Source organism: Girardinichthys multiradiatus, chromosome 18 (genome assembly GCF_021462225.1).
Source record: "Girardinichthys multiradiatus isolate DD_20200921_A chromosome 18, DD_fGirMul_XY1, whole genome shotgun sequence".
In the NCBI taxonomy this organism is placed as follows: Eukaryota; Metazoa; Chordata; class Actinopteri; order Cyprinodontiformes; family Goodeidae; genus Girardinichthys; species Girardinichthys multiradiatus.
Genome location: NC_061810.1, coordinates 30,146,177 through 30,164,624, shown reverse-complemented (window position 1 = coordinate 30,164,624; position 18,448 = coordinate 30,146,177). Strand labels below are relative to the sequence as shown.

The 18,448-nt window shown below is 39.5% G+C and overlaps 1 protein-coding gene across 4 annotated transcripts in view; it reads left to right on the top strand.

Annotated features, from left to right (window-relative positions):
* Positions 1-18,035, top strand: part of zgc:153184 (uncharacterized protein LOC751652 homolog) — a 37,911-nt gene extending 19,876 nt beyond the window's left edge. For 2 of the 4 annotated variants that reach the window (XM_047392802.1, XM_047392804.1), the window contains exons 2-6: positions 8,481-8,567; positions 8,700-8,771; positions 12,963-13,022; positions 13,879-14,082; positions 17,018-18,035. In XM_047392802.1, the coding sequence (XP_047248758.1) occupies positions 8,481-8,567; positions 8,700-8,771; positions 12,963-13,022; positions 13,879-14,082; positions 17,018-17,410 (816 nt within the window). In that variant the 3' untranslated portion in view covers positions 17,411-18,035. The remainder of the gene's footprint in view (positions 1-8,480; positions 8,568-8,699; positions 8,772-12,962; positions 13,023-13,878; positions 14,083-17,017) is intronic. The other 2 variants (XM_047392803.1, XM_047392805.1) reach the window with 1 other exon arrangement.
* The last annotated feature ends 413 nt before the right edge of the window (positions 18,036-18,448 follow it).

Here is an 18,448-nt window from a genome sequence, read left to right as displayed (position 1 = left end):
CAGCAAGAGGCAGCACACCATGAAGACCAAGGAGCTCTTAAGACAAGTCGGGGACAATGTTGAGAAGTACAAATCAGGGTGGGCTTATAAAAAATATCCAAATCTCTGATGTTTCCCCGGTGCACCATTAAATCCATCATCAATGTTAGTCTACCTTTGATTTTAGGCTGGAACGGAGGTTCACCTTCCAGCAGGAGAACGACCTGAATAATACTGCTAAAGCAACACTTGATAGGTTTAAGGGAAAACATTAAAAAGTGTTGGAATGGTCTAATCAAAGTCCAGACCTCAATCAAACTGAGAACCTGTGGTTAGACTTGAAGATCACTGTTAACAAGCAAAACCATCTATGATCCCAGTGGCAAGATATGGCAAGCTCATAAAGATTTATCCAAACTGACTTGCAGCTGTAATTGCTGCAAAACATGGCTCTGTAAAATACTGTCTTTAGTTGGGGTGAACAGTTATGTATGCTGAAGTTTTCTGTTATTCTGTCCCATTTGTAGTTTGCTTCACAATAAAAAAATAATACCTCTTCAACGCTGTAGGCATGTTCTGTAAATGAAATGGTGCAAACTCTCAAACAATTGATTTTAATTCCATGCTGTGAGGCAACAAAATATGAAAAATGCCTGACGGGAGGGGGGGTACTTTTGCAAGGCACGGCACACTACACGGCTCGGATGCTGCATTAAGAAGCCCTTTTTTAACCATTTCCTTGTTTAGACATGCTTAATTGCTTCATATGCTAGATTACAGAATGCCTCAGTTGTGGTCTAACATTTCTAGGGACACTCTCAGAGGAGCAGAGGGGTTATAGACCAGAGGTGCTTGAACAGCTCTGGGACGTTTTCCCAGGCATTGAGCCCCCAAAATAGTCTGAGCTGCTCTCTCTTGTAGAGAAACATAGTTTCCCACTATTTTACAGCCCAGCTTGAGGTCCCAGCTGAATGAAACGTGCGCAGTACTGATAACCAACTCTTTATTGCCATGTATGGCTTATTGTTATCTGGTTTGTCTTCTCAGTGACAAAGAGAGTTGGATATTGTTTATGAATGCAGTAAAATTTATGTTTTTGAATTTCTTAAAAGACAAATTGCAAAGTCTGAACCTTTCAGTTTACATTACTGCATTTAACACCATGTTCATTTGTTCAGATCGTTTGTTTATATGGGATCTAATTAATGGAGAGACTATTTTTAGTTCCAATATCATCTCTTAGAGGGTGAATTTATAGTTGCTCGCATGCAGTTCAAAAGGGGCTTGTGGGATATTCCATCTATGAAACATTTACTTTTGATCTTAAAGGTTTGTTGTTTGTTATTTTACTTTCAGGCAATTTACTGTAAATTGCTTAGAAAGTTTCTGTAATATTTTCTTTAATCATTCCACCTTTTACTGTTAATAATAATCTGACCATTAGGATAACACAGATTTTTTTAAGACTTTGAACAAAATGTACGTATTTTTATATTTGGAAATAAAGAAAGTAACCAAATGGCTGGATTGACTGACTCCTGAAACCTTGTCCCAGTAGTTATGCCCTCCAATATGTGATGGCTTTACCCTCTGAAAATTTAAATAACCGATGACCACTGATTGGGCGAAGTATATGCATTTAAAATTTTTTCAGCCAGTAACATTTCAGATACAGAGCTGCTTGAAGGATGGTTACCAAGGCAAACCAGGTGCCTGAAGCTCAGCAAGATTTTGTGGACTCTGTAGGGGCAACCATGCCTGCTAAATCTGCTACCCAAAATGATGTGTCAGAAATTTACGAATTAATGTCAAATAAACTGAAACATTTCAAACCAATTGGGCAAAATAAACCATATATCTTTGTTAAATATAGAGGTGAATATATTATGGTTTGGTCTTACATTGCAGAAAGTGATGAAGGCAAATATTTATTATTTACCAATTAAAAGTAGTACATAATTATGAAGTGGAAAAAAATAGGATATATGGGTTTTTCCAACCAAAATTTTGAAAAGTTCTGTATGCATTTAAGACCACCGATTTAATACTTTGTAGAATCTCCTTTCGTTTTAATTGCAGCTGCAAGTGTTTTGGGGTGTGTCTCTACAAACCTTACACATTAGAGACCAACATATTTGGTCCTTCTTTGCAAAATGACTAAAGCTCAGGCAGATTAGACACAGACCATCTTGAATTTCATTGTTTAAGTCTTGCCACAGAGGGTCTGAACTTTAACTGGGCCATTTTAACCCATGATTATATAAACCACTCCATTTGCATGTTTAGGGCTGTTGTTCTGCTGGAAGGTGAACCTCCACCCCAGTCTCAAGTGTCCTTTTACGACTTCTAGCATTTACTTTCTTCCAGGATTTCTCCTTATTCAGCTCCATCCATGATCAACTCTGACTAGCTTTCCTGTCCCTACTAAAGAAATGCATTTCAACAGCATGATGCCACCAACATAGTGTTTCACGAGGATGGTGTTTTCAGGGTGTGTGCAGTGATATTTTTATATTTATATTTTTCCGCCACACAGTGTTTTTGTAGGTTGGAAAAAAACGTAGTTCTTGGTATTTATGAAGCTAATGTTCTCTAACAAACCTCTGAGGCATTCACTGAACAGCTGTTTTTATGGAAAATCAAATTACACAATTTATGTGACCTCTGGAGGTAGATGGTTCCATTGGATTTTATTTGAAGGTATCTGAGTAAAGGGGTCTGAATATAAATTAAAGCCACACTTTTTAGATTGTTATTTTTAAAAATGTTGAAAATCTTTCGTTTTTTCCTTCCTCTCCATCCAGTTTAAAGTCCCTGTTTATCTCTTCCCAGCATTAGCAGAGGCAAAACCTTTCTTCACCCCAAACATCTCACTGTCAACTAAAACAAAGAGCCTTGCTTCTTTTGGCTGTACAGTTGTGATTTTGGTTTTCTCTAAATCCATTTGTTTTGAAAGGACAGGAAAGAGTTAACAATTGGAGCTTACAAAATAACAGTGTTGGGGAGGTGGGTGGGGTCTGGTAATTACTGCTTATCAAATATGAGGCAGGGTTTGGAGCAGGACAACACAGCAGAGTCCAAGCAGACGATGTGCAGGTCCTAGCAGGGTTTGGGTGGAGGAAGTGAGGTGGTGAGGTCATGCTGAGAACAAGAGAAGAAAGAGAAAATAAAACGTGAGATTAGCATGTGGTGTCTGTGTTTGTGATGCTTGGAGATCCATGTTTTCATGGGCGCCGGTCCAAAATGTGCAGAGAGGAGGGGGAGGGAATGACGGACTGGAAATGCCCGCTCAGGAAACACAACAGAACTGGCAGCTGCGAGCATACAGGCACGAGTTTCTTAATGATGCATAAAAGTAAAATGGAAATGTGATGTAGTTTATGAGCTGCAGAGGGAGAGAGAGTGGCCACACAAGCAGGATGCAAATCATTTAATGGCATTATGATGCATGAAAATGTCCACAAGCTTCAAAGTATTTGACTAGAAACTTGTGCAAACAACCACATTAGCAGTTTCAATGAATCACACAAAAAATGAAGGAGAAATTGCTTTGAAGCTTGAGTTAGTACACAGTCCAGTCTGACGCCTAGTTATCAATCTGGAACAGATATGTGCAGGTCTCAAAGGTCCTCAGAGGGAATTGCGGAGGAGAGCCATGCAAAAATCAGCTTGTAAAAAGCAGGAGAGAGAGAGAAAGTGGAAAGGCTGATAACAGCTTGAAGCAGCAAGGACGGGTCCCTGCTGTCACAGGCTGCAGGATGATGCTGACCAGCTGCAGGGTGAAGGGCTCACTTCCTGTCGATCTTCAAGAGAGTTCCTCCAAGGACGACGCCAAAATCTACCAAACTGCTGCAAGAATCCTTTTCCTTCTCAAAGTTGTCTCGTGTTTGCATTTTTCAGGTCTTCTGCTTTTTTAAAGAAGGAGAAGGAAGTGAAACATCATCTTTATTACAGGACATCAGCATTGTTCTAAAGTTTTCTGTGGGTTCATTCTAAAATGGGTTTAATTATGGTCTTTCATTAAGCCAAGTCACTGACCTCTGGTATTTTGTCATTCATCAAACATGGCAAAACATATAAAAAAAGAATATTTTAAAGTTGGAACAAAACCTACTCAGTTATTTAATTATAGTATATTTGAACAAATCATATTTATTTGTTCAGGGACACCACATAGTCATATTATAAAGTGACTAACTGCTAATCTGCAGACCTATTCCCTGTTTGGAAAGAGTATTTAAAAGTCTACACACCGCTGTTAAAATGTCTGGTGTTTGAGGTGTTAGAAATGAGACCAGCGTAAGTCGTTACTGAACTTTTTGCATGTTTAATGTGACCTACAACCTATGAAATTCAATTGAAAAACAATTAAATTACAAATACATTCCGAATCTGTCTGATTCTGCAGACATCTCCTTAGCACAAACTTTCGTCAGCTCAGACCACAGATATTCAGTCAGATTCAGGTCTAGGCTCCTGCTGCGCAATTCAAAAACTCGTAAATAAATTTTTTTGTTGAACTGGATGTTGTTTTTGGTTGTTTTCATACTGAAAGATGATTTTCCTTTTCATCTTACGCTTACTAGCAGATTCCCTTCCTTAGAATTCCCTCCATCTTCACTAAATTCACATACAGGTCCTTCTCAAAAAATTAGCATATTGTGATAAAGTTCATTATTTTCTATAATGTAATGATGAAAATTTAACATTCATATATTTTAGATTCATTGCACACTAACTGAAATATTTCAGGTCTTTTATTGTCTTAATATGGATGATTTTGGCATACAGCTCATGAAAACCCAAAATTCCTATCTCACAAAATTAGCATATTTCATCCGACCAATAAAAGAAAAGTGTTTTTAATACAAAAAAACGTCAACCTTCAAATAATCATGTACAGTTATGCTCTCAATACTTGGTCGGGAATCCTTTTGCAGAAATGACTGCTTCAATGCGGCGTGGCATGGAGGCAATCAGCCTGTGGCACTGAGGTCTTATGGAGGCCCAGGATGCTTCGATAGCGGCCTTTAGCTCATCCAGAGTGTTGGGTCTTGAGTCTCTCAACGTTCTCTTCACAATATCCCACAGATTCTCTATGGGGTTCAGGTCAGGAGAGTTGGCAGGCCAATTGAGCACAGTGATACCATGGTCAGTAAACCATTTACCAGTGGTTTTTGCTCTGTGAGCAGGTGCCAGGTCGTGCTGAAAAATGAAATCTTCATCTCCATAAAGCTTTTCAGCAGATGGAAGCATGAAGTGCTCCAAAATCTCCTGATAGCTAGCTGCATTGACCCTGCCCTTGATAAAACACAGTGGACCAACACCAGCAGCTGACACGGCACCCCAGACCATCACTGACTGTGGGTACTTGACACTGGACTTCTGGCATTTTGGCATTTCCTTCTCCCCAGTCTTCCTCCAGACTCTGGCACCTTGATTTCCGAATGACATGCAGAATTTGCTTTCATCTGAAAAAAGTACTTTGGACCACTGAGCAACAGTCCAGTGCTGCTTCTCTGTAGCCCAGGACTGGGGAATGCGGCACCAGTAGCCCATTTCCTGCACACGCCTGTGCACGGTGGCTCTGGATGTTTCTACTCCAGACTCAGTCCACTGGTTCCGCAGGTCCCCCAAGGTCTGGAATCGGCCCTTCTCCACAATCTTCCTCAGGGTCCGGTCACCCCTTCTCGTTGTGCAGCGTTTTCTGCCACACTTTTTCCTTCCCACAGACTTCCCACTGAGGTGCCTTGATGCAGCACTCTGGGAACAGCCTATTCGTTCAGAAATGTCTTTCTGTGTCTTACCCTCTTGCTTGAGGGTGTCAATAGTGGCCTTCTGGTCAGCAGTCAGGTCGGCAGTCTTACCCATGATTGGGGTTTGGAGTGATGAACCAGGCTGGGAGTTTTAAAGGCCTCAGGAATCTTTTGCAGGTGTTTAGAGTTAACTCGTTGATTCAGATGATGAGGTTCATAGCTCGTTTAGAGAGCCTTTTAATGATATGCTAATTTTGTGAGATAGGAATTTTGGGTTTTCATGAGCTGTATGCCAAAATCATCCGTATTAAGACAATGAAAGACCTGAAATATTTCAGTTAGTGTGCAATGAATCTAAAATATATGAATATTAAATTTTCATCATGACATTATGGAAAATAATGAACTTTATCACAATATGCTAATTTTTTGAGAAGGACCTGTATGTGGTATTGTGTTTTTGTGGTGATATGCAGTTTTGTTTTTGCTAAAAAACGTACCTTTTGGAATTATACCCAAAAAACAGAAATTTGGTTTAATCAAACTATAACATATTTTCTACACACTTATATAAGAAATGTGTTTTTGAAAAATGTAGCTGGCCTTGGATGTTTTCCTAGCTCAGAAAGGCTTTCATCTTGCCATCTTACCCTTAAACCCAAACCTACAGGTCCTTCTCAAAATATTAGCATATTGTGATAAAGTTCATTATTTTCCATAATGTCATGATGAAAATTTAACATTAATATATTTTAGATTCATTGCACGCCAACTGAAATATTTCAGGTCTTTTATTGTCTTAATACGGATGATTTTGGCATACAGCTCATGAAAACCCAAAATTCCTATCTCACAAAATTAGCATATAATTAAAAGGGTCTCTAAACGAGCTATGAACCTAATCATCTGAATCAACGAGTTAACTCTAAACACCTGGAAAAGATTCCTGAGGCCTTTAAAACTCCCAGCCTGGTTCATCACTCAAAACCCCAATCATGGGTAAGACTGCCAACCTGACTGCTGTCCAGAAGGCCACTATTGACACCCTCAAGCAAGAGGGTAAGACACAGAAAGACATTTCTGAACGAATAGGCTGTTCCCAGAGTGCTGTATCAAGGCACCTCAGTGGGAAGTCTGTGGGAAGGAAAAAGTGTGGCAGAAAACGCTGCACAACGAGAAGAGGTGACCGGATCCGAGGAAGATTGTGGAGAAGGGCCGATTCCAGACCTTGGGGGACCTGCGGAAGCAGTGGACTGAGTCTGGAGTAGAAACATCCAGAGCCACCGTGCACAGGCGTGTGCAGGAAATGGGCTACAGGTGCCACATTCCCCAGGTCAAGCCACTTTTGAACCAGAAACAGCGGCAGAAGCGCCTGACCTGGGCTACAGAGAAGCAGCACTGGACTGTTGCTCAGTGGTCCAAAGTACTTTTTTCGGATGAAAGCAAATTCGGCATGTCATTCGGAAATCAAGATTGTGGAGGAAGACTGGGGAGAAGGAAATGCCAGAAGTCCAGTGTCAAGTATCCACAGTCAGTGATGGTCTGGGGTGCCGTGTCAGCTGCTGGTGTTGGTCCACTGTGTTTTATCAAGGGCAGGGTCAATGCAGCTAGCTATCAGGAGATTTTGGAGCACTTCATGCTTCCATCTGCTGAAAAGCTTTATGGAGATGAAGATTTCATTATTAAACAACCATTTAAAATAAGGCTTACTGAAAATTTCAAAATAAAAGCCTCAGTCTTCCAGAGTTACTAGTAATTTTTTAAGGTGATTACTGCATACATAATGATTTTTAAATAGCTAAACCCAACGGCCAGAGAAACTTTGTGGTCCCAGAAGCACGCACCAAGAGGCAGGCCCCGTCTAAATTTCTTCCGAAATTTTCTAGTTGTTTAATATAATCACATGAAAGTGGTGGCCATGCCAATTTAACAATGAAATGCACACTTTAAGTAATAAAATCAATGATGGTTCTAAAAATAAAGAGTTTATATTTTATACAATGTAGCAGTGATGCTTTTATCTAGAATTTGCATTTATTTATTCATTTATAAAAAGACCACAAATTCGATTGTTGACTGTCTGCATTAAGACCAGCCTCTCAGACCATGAGACAACTGTGGAAATATCATGTAATTTTGCATATTAATTTTCATTTTGCATGATTCTTTGTTATTTTGATATGAATTAAAAATTCAACTCAAAAAAAGATAAAGATATTTATCTTATGTTACCTATTCAATATAGCTGCCCTTAATCCTGACCTGGAATGATTCCCCAGGCAATGTTTATTTAAATAAAAAAATCACTTTGTCTCTTTTTTAGTATTTAAATATAAGCACGAGGCATCCAGCCATGCAGACACTTTCCCTAAACCCGAATTTGTTTTTCTGCAGAAGCATCCCAGGTCCTCTTAGCAACATGGACTGCTGTGGTATCAGCAGACATCTTTGGGTCAAATTCAGATCTTTAATATATATATTAAAAATAATGGGATCTAAAATGATTCCATGTAGCATTCCTGTATTAGTCTCTTTTAGGAAGACAGCTAATGTTATTGATTACAACACACTTTTTGCAGTTTAGCTATGATTCAAACCATTAAAATGACACTTTGGATTATATTTTGAGAATTTTGAGATTAGGGTGTTCGGATTAACTTTCTTAAACCCCCATATTTCCTTCATCAAGTTAGTAGTTTTAAAATATCTTACAAGATTGTTTTGTGTATTTTTATTTTTCCCCAGAAGGATTCTTCATCCAAGCCATCCGTGGCCGAGCTAGCTGGAAAGTTAAAGGGTCATATTTTGCCAATGCCCAACTCAAATGATGAGGTAACCATCTAAGGAAGAAAACAAAAAAATCTAATGCTTGTATAATACAAACTATGTATAATAAAACACTAACATTCTGACTTATGACCTGTTTATAACTGAAGATTATGTTTTTTTCCTTTCTTCCTACAGTTGTCTTTTCGAGGAAGACCTCCTTCTTCCCTAAAGTTGCGAAATCCTTCCCGAGATAAGGATGTGTCAGATGTGGGTAGTTTGGTTCCTCTGTTGATTTATGTGCTACAGTCAGCTTCTTGAAATTTGGAAAAGAATTGTTGATAAAAGCAAATCTGCTTTTTTCAGTTTTTATTCTGTGTGGAAGAGTACAAAAGTACAGCTATATGGATGGATAGATTTTTTGTTGTGGTTTTCTAGAAAATATTTCAAATATCATGCATAGACAGATTTGTTTACAGTAACCATAATAATTTGCAATGATGAAGGTTAATATCTATATACAGCACACACTTGGGATTGATAGTAAGGGTGTCGAGAAAGCCTTATATTAATACAATTAAGCAAAAAAAGTGAGACATTTGTAAAAATAATAACTAATGCATTGTATTTAGTTAAATTATTTGGTGTAAATCTCATGTTCATGTCCCTAATTTCTGTGGCACCAACATCATTTTCACATTACTTATTCAGCCTTTTATTTCTTTACAGAGAAGCATACACCTTTTAGAGCAATACACATGTTGTTGAAATATTATGTACATGCAAATATGTATGTTCTTGATGTAATCAAGTTAACTTTTTCAGTGTAAAAGCATTTGAAAAGTTCCTGATAGAGGACATTTGCTTTTCATGGATGAACTCCAATCTAATCGGAATTAAACACCAGGTTTTTTGTTTGGTCAGACATTGTAGAGTACCCAGACACTGTTTTCAGGCCTTCGGTATCTTACAGTCGATCTTTTGTTTGAGCAATCTTAGTGGCATTTTGGGAAGCTGTTTTACACCTTTAATCCGAGTCGTGTTTTTTTAACCCAAAGTCTTTGAGTAAGTCTGTCGTGCATTTGTCACAACACACATACAAGGGTTGGACAATGAAACTAAAACACCTGTCATTTTAGTGTGGGAGGTTTCATGGCTAAATTGGAAGAGCCTGGTAGCCAGTCTTCATTGATTGCACATTGCATCAGTAAGAGCAGAGTGTGAAGGTTCAATTAGCAGGGTAAGAGCACAGTTTTGCTCAAAATATTGAAATGCACACAACATTATGGGTGACATACCAGAGTCCAAAAGAGGACAAATTGTTGGTGCATGTCTTGCTGGCGCATCTGTGACCAAGACAGCAAGTCTTTGTGATGTATCAAGAGCCACGGTATCCAGGGTAATGTCAGCATACCACCAAGAAGGACGAACCACATCCAACAGGATTAACTGTGGATGCAAGAGGAAGCTGTCTGAAAGGGATGTTCGGGTGCTAACCCGGATTGTATCCAAAAAACATAAAACCACGGCTGCCCAAATCACGGCAGAATTAAATGTGCACTTCAACTCTTCTGTTTCCACCAGAACTGTCCGTCGGGAGCTCCCCAGGGTCAATATACACGGCCGGGCTGCTATAGCCAAACCTTTGGTCACTCATGCCAATGCCAAATGTCGGTTTCAATGGTGCAAGGAGCGCAAATCTTTGGCTGTGGACAATGTGAAACATGCATTGTTCTCTGATGAGTCCACCTTTACTGTTTTCCCCACATCCGGGGAGAGTTACGGTGTGGAGAAGCCCCAAAGAAGCGTACCACCCAGACTGTTGCATGCCCAGAGTGAAGCATGGGGGTGGATCAGTGATGGTTTGGGCTGCCATATCATGGCATTCCCTTGGCCCAATACTTGTGCCAGATGGGCGCGTCACTGCCAAGGACTACTGAACCATTCTTGAGGACCATGTGCATCCAATGGTTCAAACATTGTATCCTGAAGGCGGTGCCGTGTATCAGGATGACAATGCACCAATACACACAGCAAGACTGGTGAAAGATTGGTTTGATGAACATGAAGGTGAAGTTGAACATCTCCCATGGCCTGCACAGTCACCAGAACTAAATATTATTGAGCCACTTTGAGGTGTTTTGGAGGAGCGAGTCAGGAAACGTTTTCCTCCACCAGTATCACGTAGTGACCTGGCCACTATTCTGCAAGAAGAATGGCTTAAAATCCCTCTGACCACTGTGCAGGACTTGTATATGTCATTCCCAAGACGAATTGATGCTGTATTGACCACAAAAGGAGGCCCTACACCATACTAATAAATTATTGTGATCTAAAACCAGGTGTTTCAGTTTCATTGTCCAACCCCTGTAGGTTACTGTAGGCCTTTGGATAAGGGCATTGATCAGTCATCCATTCGTTGTCTGCAGCTGGTGCACAATACTGTCGTGCAACTTCTGATTGGAACCAGTAAATGGCATTTAACCATAGCCACGTCCTCACTCCACTGGCTCCCTATAAGTTACAGAAAAGATTTTAAGGTTTATATTGTTATTCTTTATTGTTATTAATGGTGTCTTCCCATCAAATGTACAATACAGGTCCTTCTCAAAATATTAGCATATTGTAATAAAGTTCATTATTTTCTATAATGTAATGATGAAAATTTAACATTCATATATTTTAGATTCATTGCACACTAACTGAAATATTTCAGGTCTTTTATTGTCTTAATACGGATGATTTTGGCATACAGCTCATGAAAACCCAAAATTCCTATCTCACAAAATTAGCATATCATTAAAAGGGTCTCTAAACGAGCTATGAACCTAATCATCTGAATCAACGAGTTAACTCTAAACACCTGCAAAAGATTCCTGAGGCCTTTAAAACTCCCAGCCTGGTTCATCACTCAAAACCCCAATCATGGGTAAGACTGCCAACCTGAATGCTGTCCAGAAGGCCACTATTGACACCCTCAAGCAAGAGGGTAAGACACGGAAAGAAATTTCTGAACGAATAGGCTGTTCCCAGAGTGCTGTATCAAGGCACCTCAGTGGGAAGTCTGTGGGAAGGACAAAGTGTGGCAGAAAACGCTGCACAACAAGAAGAGGTGAACGGACCCTGAGGAAGATTGTGGAGAAGGGCCGATTCCAGACCTTGGAGGACCTGCGGAAGCAGTGGACTGAGTCTGGAGTAGAAACTTCCAGAACCACCGTGCACAGGCGTGTGCAGGAAATGGGCTACAGGTGCCGCATTCCCCAGGTCAAGCCACTTTTGAACCAGAAACAGCGGCAGAAGCGCCTGACCTGGGCTACAGAGAAGCAGCACTGGACTGTTGCTCAGTGGTCCAAAGTACTTTTTTCGGATGAAAGCAAATTCTGCATGTCATTCGGAAATCAAGGTGCCAGAGTCTGGAGGAAGATTGGGGAGAAGGAAATGCCAAAATGCCAGAAGTCCAGTGTCAAGTACCCACAGTCAGTGATGGTCTGGGGTGCCGTGTCAGCTGCTGGTGTTGGTCCACTGTGTTTTATCAAGGGCAGGGTCAATGCAGCTAGCTATCAGGAGATTTTGGAGCACTTCATGCTTCCATCTGCTGAAAAGCTTTATGGAGATGAAGATTTCATTTTTCAGCAAGACCTGGCACCTGCTCACAGTGCCAAAACCACTGGTAAATGGTTTACTGACCATGGTATCATTGTGCTCAATTGGCCTGCCAACTCTCCTGACCTGAACCCCATAGAGAATCTGTGGGATATTGTGAAGAGAACGTTGAGAGACTCAAGACCCAACACTCTGGATGAGCTAAAGGCCGCTATCGAAGCATCCTGGGCCTCCATAAGACCTCAGTGCCACAGGCTGATTGCCTCCATGCCACGCGGCATTGAAGCAGTCATTTCTGCAAAAGGATTCCCGACCAAGTATTGAGTGCATAACTGTACATGATTATTTGAAGGTTGACGTTTTTTGTATTAAAAACACTTTTCTTTTATTGGTCGGATGAAATATGCTAATTTTGTGAGATAGAAATTTTGGGTTTTCATGAGCTGTATGCCAAAATCATCCATATTAAGACAATAAAAGACCTGAAATATTTCAGTTAGTGTGCAATGAATGTAAAATATATGAATGTTAAATTTTCATCATGACATTATGGAAAATAATGAACTTCATCACAATATGCTAATATTTTGAGAAGGACCTGTATATTTTATGCTTTCAACTCCGGGGCAGCTTGACATAGGGGTATATATATCCTTTTTTTCTATTTTTATGTTTCATTATTATTTTATTTGTTACTGTATCAATTAATTAATTTTACTTACTTTTATTTGATTCCTATCAATTCTCATTGTACTGTTGTTATTTTTCTCAGCTGTATTTATTCATATTGTGTAAAGTAATCCACATAATAGATTTTTCTGTATTTACCTCTAATCTTGACTTTTTGTTTTTTGACAGAAATCTGTCTCTCCCAACACCTTTAAAACAAAGAACTCGGCCATCATCGACAAACTACAGGTACAGCTTTAGTTGCTTAGAATGTTCTACAGTATATAACCCAGCAGTTATGCGTCAATACTGTAGTGGAAGTTAGGATGTTTAAATCATTACTGCCCCCCACTGGTGCTTTAGCATTATGTAAAGAAAGAGGAGGTGCTTTTCTTCCCTGATGCCACAATCGGCTCAGATTAATGACCTAATGGGATCTTGAGCCACTGAGGCTCTGGTGTGCCTCGAACTCGTCACTTTAGATCCTTTAGTTCGCAGTTCCCACATTGGGCAGCCATGGGACAAAAGGGCTGCAGACTCTCCCTCTTCCTCTTCTCACCGGTACAGGTAGGACACCTTCATCTTAACTCAGGGGTGACCTGAATCAAATGAATGGTTTGTTGCCAAGCCTCTGCAGAGCTGAATGACATGCTGATCACAGAATTCAGTGAAGTGTGATGGAGAAAATCCTAAAGCAGCAGGCCAGCAGCTCTACCAGAGGACGGGAGTTGGACACCACTGTCTTAACTACTTCGGGGCGAGGGCAGATGTTTTTTTTAATTGACAGATCTTGAGTTCCTATTTATTTTGTAGCTTTTTAAAGGTGTTCAGTGGAGATTGATGGTGAGCTTTAAAAGTGGGAGCGATGAAAATGTAGCACTGTGGAACTTAATTTAATTTACCATTTGTTCGTAGTTCATTTTTATTGGATTTTAAAATCAATCTGCTTTTTCAAAATAGGTGAATCCTTACTTGAACCTGAAATATTCTAATTTTCAATAAAAAATTCCCATATTTGACTTACTAGTTTGTGTAATGGTAACAAAATTAAGGTTTATTTATGCAAAATGCCAAAGAGATAATATTACATCACTCCTCTCTGCAGGCCAACCTCGCTCTGTCACCCACAACTCTGCTGCCTTCACCTAAGGGTCCAGATGTGAAGCTGCAGCCAGCACAGTTGTCCCCCTCCACACCCTGTACCCCTCCGAGTCCTACCCTGCAACCACCACACCTGTCCAGTGAGGATGAGGATCCTGTTAGTTTCGACAGTCCTCCTGAAGGAACCCCGCTGCCGAGTTTTAATAAGGTAAATCCATCAATGCACTGCACATTCATCAGACGGTGCAGATAGATCTAGCTGTTTATTGCAACATACTCCCGAAAACAAACCTACTTTAGATTTAATGTGTCATGGTGAGCAGTATGAATAGGATATGTACCGAACAAAGCTTACTTGTGACCTCATTTATATTTGAGTTTATATTCGTTTATATTTGAGTTTTTGAGACAAACTTAGCCAAATGATTGACAAAAATATCACTCACACGACTTGGTATGTGAGCTGTGACGACACGGCGAGGCACATGCACATTGTCTTCACTGAAGCGCTTCTCATTGGCTGGTGTGCATCTTCTATTTAAGCAGGTCTGAGATAAGCTGGAGCAAGATGGTGGATTGAAGAAATAATCCACTTAGCCTAGTTAGAATCCCTGGCTACCATTGGCATGGTGTTCTCACGCAAACAGTAATCAGATTTGGAATGTTACCAGAAATCGTTTTAAGGAAACAACAATGACTGAAATTTAACTAAAGATGTGTATTTTATCTTTATATATTTTTGTTTCGAGAATGACAAATAGACATAGAATATCAACTATTAATCCAGTGCTCATAGCAAAGTCCTGTGCTTAGCCTACTGTACTTTATAAAAAAAAAGGGAACCACACGTTCTCAATACACGCTCACAGCTGTGGCACACATTCATTTCTTTGAAAGATGCACATTTCTGCTTTGTTTGTTCTTACTGTTGTTTTTTTAAACATGCTTATATCCCTAAGTATATATACTTTTCTATATTTCAAAACACATTTGAATACAGTGAGGAAGAAAGGTGTAGTGTACTTTGTACCAGTGGTGGTTCTTGACCAAATTTATCAGGGGGGCAGGGTGGGGCCAGTGTTTTTTCATGGAGGCACAGAACAAAAGAATGAATGAAACAATAAACAATCAGCGCAATATTTCATTGTTTAATATAATAAGTGAGCCACAGGATCACTGCAGGTCGCAGACCCCTGATCTAGCAGACGAAAACTGATCCCAGCTTAATATAGCTGAAGCTAAAATTGCAACACATACATTTTTAAGTCACTGTTAAAGTAAAACTGTAAAGGTAAAAATAAAATTGGTCCAAGGGACCAAGGACCAATCAGTTACAGTTTCTGTGCCAGTGCATGTCATCATAAGAAGCTGATTTAGTATTATGTCTTCAGTACAGGGGCCATGACAGGGGCCAGGACCAGTTCTACAGGGACACTGGCCCCTGTTGGTGTCTGTCTGGAAACGCCCATGCTTTGCACATTATTTAAACTGTTTTATAATGAACCAAATAATTAAATTTCAAGATCTGTAAATGACTGAATAGTGGATTGGTTTGTTGATAATAATTTGATAAGTTTTAAATTCTTATTGCTCTCTTTTGCAAAATGTAGATTGGTAATGTGTATGTTTTAGTGTAAAAGTGTAAAAAGTGTAAAAGTGTGTCATGTATTCAGACTCTTATAATCCGATATCCTTAAATAAAATCCAGTGCAACTAATTGACTTTAGAAGTCACCTAATTAGTAAATAGAGACTATCTGTGTGTGATTTATTCTCTAAATAAAGACAGCTGTTCTGTGAAGGCCTCAGCTGTTTGTTAGAGAACATTAGTGTACAAACAGCAGACAGGTCAGGGAGTAGTTTAAAGCAGAATTAGGATATAAAACAATATAATCATCTCACAGTCCAATGTTCAACCCATCATTCAAAAATAGAAAGGGTACCAGGTCCCTCTAACTGACAAGCTAGGTAAGGAGAGCATTAATCAGAGAAGCAGCCAAGGCAAGGCAAGTTTATTTGTATCGCACATTTCAGCAACAAGACAATTCAAAGTGTTTTACATGAGAAAATAAATATTAAAACGTACATTGCAGTGTCATGATAAAGGGAAGTAAAGTTGGACTGCAGATAAAATTAATGACCTCAAATATTTTGTAAAATCATGAAACTAAACAAATTTTAAACTTTGACCCACTCAATGATGCGCGCTGTGCTTTTTTTGTCCATATTTCTTGACCATAAGATCAAACGTTCCTCTCTGGGCAGGAGATAATTTCTTAGATCCCTTCTGGCCCTTTATGCTTCTGGGAAATGGGGCAATAATCCTTTAAAACTTGTCCATGTCTGGACCAAGAGTCAGAGCCTTCTCTGTGGTTTGTAACCTTACCCCTAACTATTGTTAGGAGAGCCCAGCTCAGTCATGGTCAGTAAGGTAGGGGTCTTCAGCAGTGAACTGCTTCTCACTCCACACAATTAGTTGTACTGGATTCTTGCTCAGCCTCGCTCAGTTCTAAGGTGTGAATTCCCAAATCAACTTTGTCTTCAGTAGAAAACTTGTAATTTTAAACATTTAATTCAGAATTAAATGTTTACTATAGGCCAAGAGGCCAATAGTAACTCTGGGAAAGCTGCATAGATCCACAGCTCTGGTGGGAGATGGTCATGCACACTATAAATCTGATATCTGTGGGAGTATGGCAAGAAGAAAGTCATTGTTGACAGAAAACCATAAGATGTCTTTTTTAAAGTTTGACATAAGCCATGAAGGGGATACAGGAAACACCAGGAATAAGGTATTCTGGTCAGATGTGACCAAACTAAACTTCTAAAAATTCTGACACAGAAGGGCTGTACAAATGTTTAAAAATGTCCACTTTTCTTCCATGTTAAAATTATATGTGCTACTTTGTGTTGGTATATCACAAAAAATTCCAATAAATACATTGAAGTTTCAATTTTAAACAGGAAAAGTGCAACAGGTATGAAGACTTTTGCCGGTCACAGTATGTGTATTAAAACTGAAAAATGAAACAGAGATGAACCAATTACATTTATGCAGTTTAGAGATGAAAACAATCTGGAAAATCCATAATGTTACACAGCTTCTAAATTCCCTTGTGGCTCTCTTTCATCTTGTCCACACAGACCCGTGCTCGATTATCATTCAAGAGGCGTCCGCCCACGAGACAGCACAGAAGGTCAGCTGGAGAAGAGGTGGGAAGCCCTGCGAGCGAGGTGTCCCCGTGTGAACTGGATAGCCCGAAAGAAAATGGGGACAAAGACCAGGTGATCGAGAATCTGATGGAGGAAGCTGAATTTGGGCAGCTGGGCAGTGTAAAAAAAGAAGCTGAAAATAGAGAGGAAGACTGTGAAAAGATTGAGGCTGAGGTGGCAGCGAGTGACCCAGACGACAGAGGGGATCTGGAGAAGGAAGCGGAACAAGACATACCTGCAGAGGCTTTGCAGGAGGGACAGGAGTATTTACAGCCTGATGAGCAGATGGAGGGCAATGTTAAGACAGAAAAGGGGCAGGACTAGACGCCTCAGGTGGCAAAACAAGGAGAAAATGACATTATTTGAACTATAGAAGTGTTTCTTTCTGGAAAGAGAACATACAAATAAGTTTATCAATGCTTTCATTAAGAAAACTACCCTACTTAAAAGTTTATCTATTTAAAATATCTTGGTCCTGCTCTTCCTCTTCTGTCGCCCTCTACTGGCTGTCTTCGAAAACCGGTATTTCAGGACTGGGGAGTTGAGAGAAGCCACTGTTTGGAAAACAGCTGCAGTTGATGCTTATCTATGATCATAGAGATTATTTGTTAAAAATTTGCAAAACGCTTTTTTGCAGAACATTCTTAAAATTGGTCCAAGACTTTAAAATGAGTTCAGATTCTCTTCTGTGGTCTGTCATGTATGCAGCGCACTGAATATTATTAAATATTAAGCTGGATAAATGCAAAAATACTAGAGATTACAGTAGAGTTCTAATTTTGTACATATATATATATGATATTAAACTAAATCACTTTAAATTGATTTCTTATTTTTCTTAAATAGTACTGTATATGCTGGTTTGTCTCAGTTTTACTTGTGTGCAACAAAATGTACAGATGCTATGACCCTTATAAATATTAAAGTAAATTACTTCTATAACAAAAAACAAAAAAATACTTTTTCATAATCAGTGATGCCATACTTTCTATCAAGGTCCCCAAGGCCTTTGGAGGAGAAACAGGCCCACAGCATGACAGGTCCTCCCCTGTACCTAACAGTGGTGCTTTTCACCAAATTTCTTTTTTGTTTCATTAGATTTTTATTTGAAATGTTTGTGTTTCCAAGAATCCATAATCCCATGTATTCCAACAAGGTTCACTGAGCCTTTAGAGGATAGATATCATGGGGGATCCTACCCATCTACCAGTGAGAAATGCGTGCTTGTCCAATGTATTGATTCTCTGTTTTACCTGTTTTTCATTTGAAATATTACTATTTTTAAGAGTTCATGCATTCCAACAAGGTTCCAAGGGTAAAACAGGCCCATGGTACATCAATCCTACACTGTACCTATCAGTG